General features: G+C 38.7%; 1 protein-coding gene across 1 annotated transcript in view; it reads right to left on the bottom strand.

Annotated features, from left to right (window-relative positions):
- Lac (septate junction protein lachesin) overlaps positions 1-8,665 on the bottom strand; it is a 93,917-nt gene extending 85,252 nt beyond the window's left edge. Inside the window, exon 1 of the mRNA XM_069326475.1 lies at positions 8,511-8,665. Within this exon, the coding sequence (XP_069182576.1) occupies positions 8,511-8,547 (37 nt within the window). The 5' untranslated portion in view covers positions 8,548-8,665. The remainder of the gene's footprint in view (positions 1-8,510) is intronic.
- Positions 8,666-11,028: the final 2,363 nt, after the last annotated feature.

Here is an 11,028-nt window from a genome sequence, read left to right as displayed (position 1 = left end):
CCTGGAACTCAGACAAGGGTCTTTCCAGCTGTTAATGGCGTTAGGTGAAGACAAAGGCTGTAATTTGTCTGCCGGGACAAGCGAGGTTGCCAGCGGCTGTGGGGCAGAGTGATTGTGTCCTCGCTACTTGCTGCTTGTCGTCCGTCTTCCCACCTTAAACGGCAAGGTAACAAAACTAACAAAAAACTGCCCGTCTCTTTTCTTTCTCTCTCCCAAATGTACGCGTTTAGCAATTTTTGAGAAGAAACATCGATTTACCGCGCTGTAAACAATGAATAAAACGGCAACAACCCGGCGCTGTGAATTTAATTTGTGCCAAGAGAGAGATGCAATGCCCGACACTATTAAACACCGGGCGATGCTCTTCCCGCATACTTCGCAAGTAACGTTTTGAAAATAACATCAAGCTTCAATGTTTACACCACGGCAATAACGAACTTTAAATGTTTATTCTACACTTAATATCCCCTCTCCCCCCCCCCCAGCAATATGGCTCCTCCCTAAGCATTCAAAACACACACACACACACACATACACAAGGGATATTATATTCTAATTACATTATATAGGTGGCCTCACGGCTGAGTGGACAGCGCTCGGGAGTCATAGTCCTAAGGGCCCGAGTTCTATTATTGTCCGAAGCGGAAACAAATTGGCAGTTTCTTTCACTATGATGATCCTGTTCATCTAGCATCTGGGAGTATCTCTGGGAGTATGAAAGGTATCTGGGAGTTAGACAGCTATGGGCTGCTTCCTGTGTGTGTGTGTGTGTGTGTGTGTGTGTGTGTGTGTGTGTGTGTGTGTGTGTGTGTGTGTGTGTGTGTGTGTGTGTGAGTGAGAGAGAAATGTATGTAGTGGATATAATAAAGGAAAAAAAAGAGATTGGTTAAAAAGGCGGGGATCCAATAGCTATTCTGCAGCTGTTGAACCTTCCTATATTCTGCAAACACAAATAGTAAATAAATAAATGCACACACACAGGAGAGGACAGCTAGAGAGGGGTAGGCTGGGGAGATTGGAGGGGTCAAGTGCGTAATGTTGTGGTGTCACTACCCACGAGAGGTAATGAGTCTCTCTGGAATATGGTGCTGAGCACAGCCAGATTCTCCCGTACAAATTCACTGTCTCACCACTTAAAACACTACTGTTTTTATGCTTCTTACATGTATCGCCTAGAGCTCCACCTTCTGCCTTGTGTTCTGCGTGTTGCTTTACTGCTGGTACTGCTGCTGGGTGTACTGCTGGTAGTGGTGGTGGTGGTGGTGGTGCTGGCAGTGGTGCTGCTCTTGCTGCTATTGATGCTGCTACTGGTAGTGGTGGTGCTGCAGCTGGTAGTGGTGCTCGCCACTGTACTCAACGTGTTCCGGTGCTCCCCACTGTACCACACGTGTTCCAATGCTCCTATTTATGATTAGTCGCAATGAATTTTGTTTACACCGTCCGTAACTCAATAAGTGTTGGCTCGGGGCTCCTAAATAAGGGACGCCTCGAGGTTACTATGGTGATCATTATATCGACATATAATACAAAATCAAATACAGTACTACAGACACAACGCGAACAATGATGTTTTCCTCAATAATATCTATAGGCAGATGATGAGTCACAATAACGTGGCTGAAAAAATGATGACCAAACCACACACTAAGACATTGAAGAGACGACGACGTTTCGGTCCGTCCTGCACCATTATCAAGTCGATAGTCTAGACTATTGACTTGATAATGGTCCGGGACGGACCGAAACACCGTCGTCTCTTCAATTTCTAGTGTGTGGGGTTTGGTCATCAATATCCAGGGGTCTAGCCAGCCATTGCTCGCACGCTGGGGGGTATTAAGCTGCAACGGGCTTCGGAATGCCTGTATACAATCCCGGGGGACAACTTCATGTGCAATTTGATTTGATTTCTAAATAAAATTCCACTATGCCCTCCAGATCAATTTATCGAGCATAAAAGCTACCATTCCACTATCACAAGTGGAATGTGAAAAAAACTAAGTTTTCTGCTTGGGCACTATAATGTCCCGAGATCTGTTTAGTCTGTTAACTCTATTTGCAATAATGTTTCTTGACTCCGAAAACCTCTTAAGCTCTTATTTTATATATATATATTATATATATATATATATATATATATATATATATATATATATATATATATATATATATAATATATATATATATATATATATATATATATATATATATATATATATATATATATATATATATATATATATATATATATTCATTCCTTCTGAAGATGTATTAATATACGAAGGTACTTAAGGAAATTCCTGTTTCAATTCTTCCTCCGTGGTCTGACACTGTCACATTTTTCATCACTTGTTAATTTTCGTGATTTACACACACACACACATTATATATATATATATTATATATATATATATATATATATATATATATATATATATATATATATATATATATATATATATATATATATATATATATATATATTTCATTGAATATGACCGCATATTCTGTATTTATTATTTTCTGGTTTAGGGCTTCTATCCCTCTAACTATTTTCTTAGCATCAGGGCTTAATTGAAATAGGAGTTCTCCAAAACTCATTTTCGTACTTTTAAGGTGAAGAAAAAAAGTGATTTACTATAGAGTGTATTACACTTATTTGTATAATTTGCACGACGTTTCGAACCTCCATGGTTCATTCTCAAGTGAACAGATCTTACAATACTAGTTGATTTTATACCCGCATTAGGTCTAGTATTGTAAGATCTGTTCACTTGAGAATGAACCATGGAGGTTCGAAACGTCGTGCAAATTATACAAATAAGTGTAATACACTCTATAGTAAATCACTTTTTTTCTTCACCTTAAAAGTACGAAAATGAGTTTTGGAGAACTCCTATTTCAATTAAGCCCTGATGCTAAGAAAATAGTTAGAGGGATAGAAGCCCTAAACCAGAAAATAATAAATACAGAATATGCGGTCATATTCAATGAAACATGTTTGAAAGAAAACCTGCTGCCAGTATACACCAATATATATATATATATATATATATATATATATATATATATATATATATATATATATATATATATATATATATATATATATATATATATATGGGCTGCTTCCTGGCTGCTTCCTTCCTATTTTCTTCTCCGAGGCTATGGGTCCCCACATTGGCACCAGAGGTGGTACCCTCACAAAATTTATATATATATATATATATATATATATATATATAGCCATACTGGCTCAGCGCCTTCTGATAATTACTTTAATAATAAATAAACATATGAGGTCTCTAGAACAATATACAATTCATTACCACTGCTCAGCTAACCATGAAATACTTGTGGCTATTATCAAGCTGATAATAGTAAATACAAATAATAAAGCTCAAATCGCTCATCGCAAAAATTTTTAGCACGTTTTAATTCACATTTCAAACAATCTGATAAACAGAAATGTCCACTGCTTCAAACCTAATTCACATAAACGACAATTAATATAATGTGTGCAAAACTTTGCATATTCTAAAATATCATCAAGTTGCCTGTGTCAATGCACGCATTTAAAAACAATCAATTTGCACACCTGCTTATGCATATTACATTGGGCTAACTTAAGTTATAATAGTTGCACATAAAATTTACACATTTTTCTTCCTATGTGAAAAGTTAATTGCCAGTTTTGAATAGTTACGGCAAAAAAGTCTTACAAAAAATGGAACAAAACTGAACAAAAATCATTCATCCCCCTTTTTAAATTTATTTTTCATTTACCTAAATAGGCAGAGTTGACAAAAGCCGAATTTATAAAAGAAAATATTGTATTACTTATAAATTCGAAGTTAAGTATTTATTTTAAACTTAATAAAATTAAGTTAATTATAAATGATTATTTATATTAAATTTAACAAAATGAGATACGCATTTTAAAATTTAAGAAAAAATTACCCTAGAAACAAGGCCTTACCTAAATATGCGTATTGAATTCCTAGTTTTCCATAACCTAGATGATACAAAACTTAATTAAATTTGTAAATAACTTGTGCAATAAAATTGACTAACTTATTAATAACCGACTCTTTTTCTGTCGATATAATCAACAAAACTGCTCAGGCTATTAGAAAAAATGATCTTTACAGTCATCCAGCAGTACATTTTGACACCCATACCCACACACACACCGTACGCGGAACACGTCAAAACTTTCCAGTACTGTTTATGACAGAACATAAATATTCAAGACAAACTGGCACCACTCCAGGTTGCTAAAGTCATTCGACTAGGGGTCATGTACATAGTGTTGTGATATATGCGTCAGAAACTTTTGAGGCTTTCAAAGATGAGCCAGAACGCCATTTACTTATCATTCCGCTGTACCAAAGTCTACTATTCAACAATAAAGGTACAATTGCAACATATAAAGTATAATTGTTTTTATTGACTAAAGGGTGAAAGTTAAACGCTTAATATCCCAACACATTAACAAATTATGGCTTCATCCTAATAAAAAAAGGTAACAAACTACATTTTGAGCGTCACTGTCTATCATGTTTGATGGTTTGCATGTTTCAGCGTGAGTTTTCAGACCTTAATACATAGATTACATGTCCAATTTATTTTTTTCCTATTAGGACTCACGACCAACCAGGAGCCCTGATAGGAGACCGGGCCGTGGGGCCTTTGATCCCTGGAACTTCTATAAGTAGGTAGATACACCAGGAGAAAATTAAACGTACTGTACAAATATATATCTTCGGTAAACAGTTCTTTTTTTCTTTTTGGTTTGAATAAAGAGCAATTACTAATATATATATATATATATATATATATATATATATATATATATATATATATATATATACATATATATATATATAAATATATATAAATATATATAAATATATATAAATATATATAAATATATATAAATATATATAAATATATATATATATTATATAAGAGAGAGAGAGAGAGAGAGAGAGAGAGAGAGAGAGAGAGAGAGAGAGAGAGAGAGAGAGAGAGAGAGAGAGAGACTTGTCAAGGAGTTTCATTGCTCCTGTCAGTCCAGGTTTGCTACGGTCTAGTCTCTTGCATATATTTGTTGATATACGCAAGAAAACCTTTAAACACTTAACAAAAAAAGTCGGCTCAATGAAGAGAAATATCCCATCATTAAAATAAATTGTAATTCGAGAAGATATTTATTGAGTTGTCTTAAATTACAAACAGGGTACAAATTTAGCTAAAATTATAATATAGATTTTTCATAATTTGGGAATTAAAACATTTGAAAATGTAGGGGCATATTTACAATATTATGTAAGACTATAGTGTAAAAGTGTCGAATAACAGTAAAACACTGGAGAATGTAAATATTGAATCAAATATAAATTAACGCAAAAAAGGAAAATAATGTGAAATACTGTATAACAAAATTAAAGGGTAATTTTTTATATCCGCTTCATAGGGTTAGCAGATATTCAGCAATTGCGAGTGACTGGTTTATATTACACAGTATCCATGCTTTGTGAGTATTTTAAAATAGACATTTATAAAAATTGTAGTTTAATATTTCATCAACGAGCTTCATGCCTGGCTGTGAACGCCGTGAACAAGTATCGTTAATCCTGCAGGTGAATTGAAAAACTGCATATATTTTATAAAAACTTATATATTTTATAAGCCTTCATAATACAATACAAAATTAAAGCCAAGACATAATACGAAATATTAAATATATGTATATATTTTTTTAATTGAACACTTAGAACAAAATATAATATTTACAAGATATGTTTCCTTCAGAAAAATCTGAAAACGAGTATTATACACCATGTGAACATCACTGCGTGGGATTTAATAACACCTATATCACTTTTTAAATATTTTACTGATAACTGCACAACCGAATAGTATTTCAAGCAAGTATTTCGCAACCTAACAGCTGGTTTTATTCAAATCAATTAGTTCGATTGCATTAAATATATTGCAAGGTACCTGGATATGAACTCTTCTCAGTTCAAATCCGGACTTCAGAGTTCTCAGTTCTCTTATGTTTTTTTTTATTTATATATATATACAAGAGTTTTTACATTCTTGTAAAGCTACTAGTTCACATAGCGTTTCGGGCATTTCTTTAATACTAATTTTTCCAAGGAATACGACCTACCAAATCGTTTAACAACCAACCTCTAAATGTAACTGATCTCTAATAAACGCTCGGTGCGGAAAAGATGTTTTACAAATCGTAATAAATCTTACCAAAGTACTCAACCGCGGAGACAACAACAACAGCATCAAACCTTGAAATTCACAAATGACGTTTCAGAAACCATCTCGGTTTTCCCCCCACGTCACTGTCAAGGACATTGGTCTGGGGAGGCGCGCCTGTGTGTGTGGGGGGGTCACCAAAGACATTTTTCTCACCACATGATTGACATCTGCACATCTGTGCCAGATGAGCTCACCATAGCCCCGTGCTGCTTGGAACTTTTTGTTCCCAGTAGCTGAATCTAAAAACAACAACAACGACATGATTACACTTAACATGACTGTCTTAGACAACGACCACAGGACTGACTGGACCTTGCAACCCATCAACGCCTGCGAGAATGAGTGGACCTTGCAACCGTCAGTAACAACAAACCGCAAACTTATGACGTCAGCTTAGCTCATCAGCAAGTATTGCGTTCAACCTGGTGACGAGGTTGGGACATAGCGCTGTCTCGGAATCCGTGCCTAATGCCTCTTGCTACACCACACCAAAAAAAGAAAATCCAGTGCTTTTCGCTCTAGGAATCCAACATCTACAATAATAGCAAAAGATATGCAAAAAATCATGACATGCCATACGCTATTTTAGATTAAAATTTCAGGTCAGAGAAACATCCTACATTAGAACAAAAACAAAGATCACTATATATAATTGACCTTTAGTATGTTATAACCAACGGCTGAGAAGTCCTACCTCAGCACACAACACCTTACAAGCTACAGACACCAATTCAATTTCTTTCTTTATTATGCACCCCATACCCATCCCGTCCAGCACCTAATGTGCCCCCTCCTCCATCAGGCAGCACCTCACTTCGTCTGGCCATCCTTCAGGCAGATTATCAGCAGGGATGGCGGGGCCTCAAGTCCACGGGCTATTCATGCCCATGCCACCTCTTGAGTGACTTAATCTTAATCAATCAATCGGCCTCAAGTCGAGAGGTCACGACCTCTCCGCAGGGTGCAGTCGCATCTCCACAGATCTCCAGTATCAGCTAATGATTCTGCCAATGGCTCCAAAGGGCCACCACTTACGGGCTATTCATGCCCGTGCCACAGTTTGGGTGGCTTAATCTTCATCAATCAATCAATCGGCCTCAAGTGCCCCGTCAGTCATCCCTTCACGACTCAAGATCACATTCACTTCACTGCCCGAAACGCTATGCGTATTAGCGACTTTAGGTATTGTATGTACTAGCTCTATCTATAAATCCAACATTATGTCTGTAACTCATCTTCAAATGTATGTACCTTTACCTGAATAAAAAATCTAAATCTACCGGCTAACTCATGCCCGTGCCACCTCTTGCGTGGCTTAATCTCCATCAATCAGTCAACCAAGCAATCCCGTCAGCCCCTTCATCAGGCAGGATCACGTAGCCTCACCGCCCTTCAGCCCCTTCATCAGGCAGGATCACGTAGCATCACCGCCCTTCAGCCCCTTCATCAGGCAGGATCACGTAGCCTCACCGCCCTTCAGCCCCTTCATCAGGCAGGATCACGTAGCCTCACCGCCCTTCAGCCCCTTCATCAGGCAGGATCACGAAGCCTCACCGCCCTTCAGCCCCTTCATCAGGCAGGATCACGTAGCCTCACCGCCCTTCAGCCCCTCCCTCAGACAGCAGCAGCAGCTCACGTGGGCTTCCGCTGTTTGAATCCCCCGCGTCGACGCCACCACCGCCATCCAAGGCCCCTTGCTTAATGCTGATCACTCAGGCCTTCCTCTCATGACGTAACTTTTATTTCGACGTACATCCCGGTTCCCCAGCCTGAAGTACACACACATACATACGCTAGAGAGTGCGCGCCGTCAACCGAATATGTGGCTTTAGGTAGACAGAAGCGCACAAACCCCCAGATAATGAAGAGACAGGTAAAGTGGAGTACCCGCCCAGCGTCCCGAGGTGTGGGAGGGGCCCACTGGAAGCGTTTTACTCTCACTTTCTGGCCCCTGGAGCAAGCTTACTGCGCTTCACCAACACCTCGTGTACACTGTGTGACACAAGGCATGATGAACGCATTCCGTTACACTACCAGAGACGTGGTGGAAGGTGTAGCAGCAGCGAGGGGTGGGCGAGGCGAACACCTGACCACCACCACCACCTCACCTGTGGTAACACGCAGGTACAACGTGATATACAAACCGACACTTGTTTCAACATTGGCTTCTACTACACGCAACTAGCGTCATGCAAAACACATCAGGCGGTGTCTCGGGGTGTACTAACCTGTAGCCAGAATGGAGAGAAACACTATAGTCTTCATGTCTGAGAGTCCTGATGTAACCGCACACCAATACACGCGATCCCAACTGGAACACTGAGCCAGTCGACATCACTACCCCCAGAGACTCCAGCTCCGTGACGTCACCCGCTCGCTCCGCCCTCCCCGGCACGTGACTTCTGTTAGCCAATCACCGCGCGCCGTCAAGGAAGTACGGTACTGGCGCATGGGCAGTGAGATGTTTTGATCACTGCAGGAGACTTTGATCTGAAAATATCAAGTTGAAGAAATTGTTAACTTCCTCTTCATTGCATCCCCCTGATGTTTTTCCCCCACTGACGAAGTCCCAGTCGCAAGCCGTCATAAACATTGCACACGTTTAGCTCATGCCGGCAAAGGAAAATTGCCTCACACCTCTAAGCTCTCACACGTTTCTCTATTGTGACAACATTTAAGTCATAATAACAAAGATGAGTCATAGTAAATATTGTAAAGTAATAATAAAAAAGCACAGACACAAATATAAAGTAAATACACCCAAAAACAGCAAACAAATAGTACACACACACAGAACGAAATTTAGGAAATGTGATTAATATATATATATATATATATATATATATATATATATATATATATATATATATATATATATATATATATATATATATATATATATATGGGGAATATGACTCACTTTCCAGAGACACGGAAACCAAGTACCTCAACTCTCCCTCGAGCCCATTATAGAACCTGGACATTAACATTTCACAGGATCTTGACGAAATCTTAATACGGGACATTTTATTACAGAGCTCCAAATCTATATTTATTGACTGTAGCGTGTTCACTTGGCCGATCTTTATGACAACCGGAACATCTGAAAACATACTGTAAAAGACATCTCGAATAGACAGACAGATTGATGGTTAATGTTTATGTGTATTTCTTATCCGGTTGACGTATTATTGGTAAGATCTGAAAACTCCAAAAACAGAATAATTATTAAAATAAAAGGTTGTTTATTTGCGTTTCAATATCGTTAAGCCATTAGAGAGGTTGTCGTTAAACATTCATATGTAGCATTCAGGGAAAAAAGAAAATTGACATAAAATATATTCCCTGGAATACATTGGTGTTAACTTTTACTCTTTATGGCGACACCTCTCAACATACAACATACACCTGCAGTCTCAGTGTATTTCCCCCGTGTGAAGTAAAACATTCTGCTTCAAGAATAACTTCCCCCTCATCTTCTCTCCCAAGAGTTGTTAGGAGGCCTTTGAATTTATTATAATTTATGAAGATTTATGATAAATGTGTGTGTGTGTGTGTGTGTGTGTGTGTGTGTGTGTGTGTGTGTGTGTGTGTGTGTGTGTGTGTGTGTGTGTGTGTATGTGTGTGTGTGTGTGTGTGTGTGTATTTACCTATTTGGGCTAGTGAGCTCGAACTGTTAGCTCATGGACCCAGCCTTTCCTACCCCCGGTTGTCTAATGTAATGATTCTATACCTATTGATTGATTGATGCAGATTAAGCCACCCAAGAGTTGGCACGGGCATGAATAGCCCGTAAGGATTTTAGACCTATTTCCTTCATCATATCTACTAGGCCAACTACTGACCATTCCCAGGGAGTAATCCACAACAGCGGAGTAATCCCAGGCAGTACCTCCCAGACACCTGTGGACTCCTCTACTACCCACAATGAACAACTAGGCGAACAGAACGAAACGTTGTCCTAATGTTTCTGTTCTACGAGGATGGTTTCCGTGTGTGTGTGTGTGTGTGAGTTACGGAGGCAATGGAAACCAATCGGTTTCTCCTTCTAAGTTTTCCCAACGTCAAGAAACTGTCGTACTAAAGTGCCCTTATCCTAACCTGCTAGATGATCGATGGGCATTCCAGGCTGGTGCAGCATTTTCGAGGCTGGGTCGCATATATAAGTTATGTACTGTGTTCTAAAGGCACCCTTGTCATGTTTCCTGATAGATACCAAAACAATTGCTGGTTTCATCTGTGCTGCAGGCTTTAATGTGTTCATCTGGAGTCAGGTTTGGAGTTATGCATGGACCCATATCTTTATCTTTCTCTAAATCAGGAAGCCACCTCCCTTATATTCTTTATTGTCCTGGTGTCTTCCCGCTCCCGTTCCTATCTTTATAACTTAACATTTATTGGGGTTAATGTCTAACAATCATCTTCTCTCACCATCCCTGAAGTGTATATCTCGCAACAAACTGCCTCAGTCTCCCTCGGTTGTTATCGATTATATTATCTGCGAACATGGATATGAGCGATCCTATTTTCTCTAGTAGGTCGTTGAGAAATATTGCAAACAAGATAACTTAGTACCAATACTTATTGTACGTTGAGTACCTTGTGGAAGTTGGGATGCACTATATAGGAAAAAACTCCAGGAAGTAATGGGCAGGAAGTACAAGGCCAGGAAGTAAATGGGCAGAAAGTAAAATGCCAGAAAGTAAACGGGTGGCATATCGTTTGAGAAAGTACGAGGATATAAGA

Source organism: Procambarus clarkii, chromosome 18, assembly GCF_040958095.1.
Source record: "Procambarus clarkii isolate CNS0578487 chromosome 18, FALCON_Pclarkii_2.0, whole genome shotgun sequence".
NCBI lineage: Eukaryota > Metazoa > Arthropoda > Malacostraca > Decapoda > Cambaridae > Procambarus > Procambarus clarkii.
The sequence above is the reverse complement of the archived record's forward strand: the minus strand, read 5'-3'. Positions and strand labels throughout refer to the sequence as shown.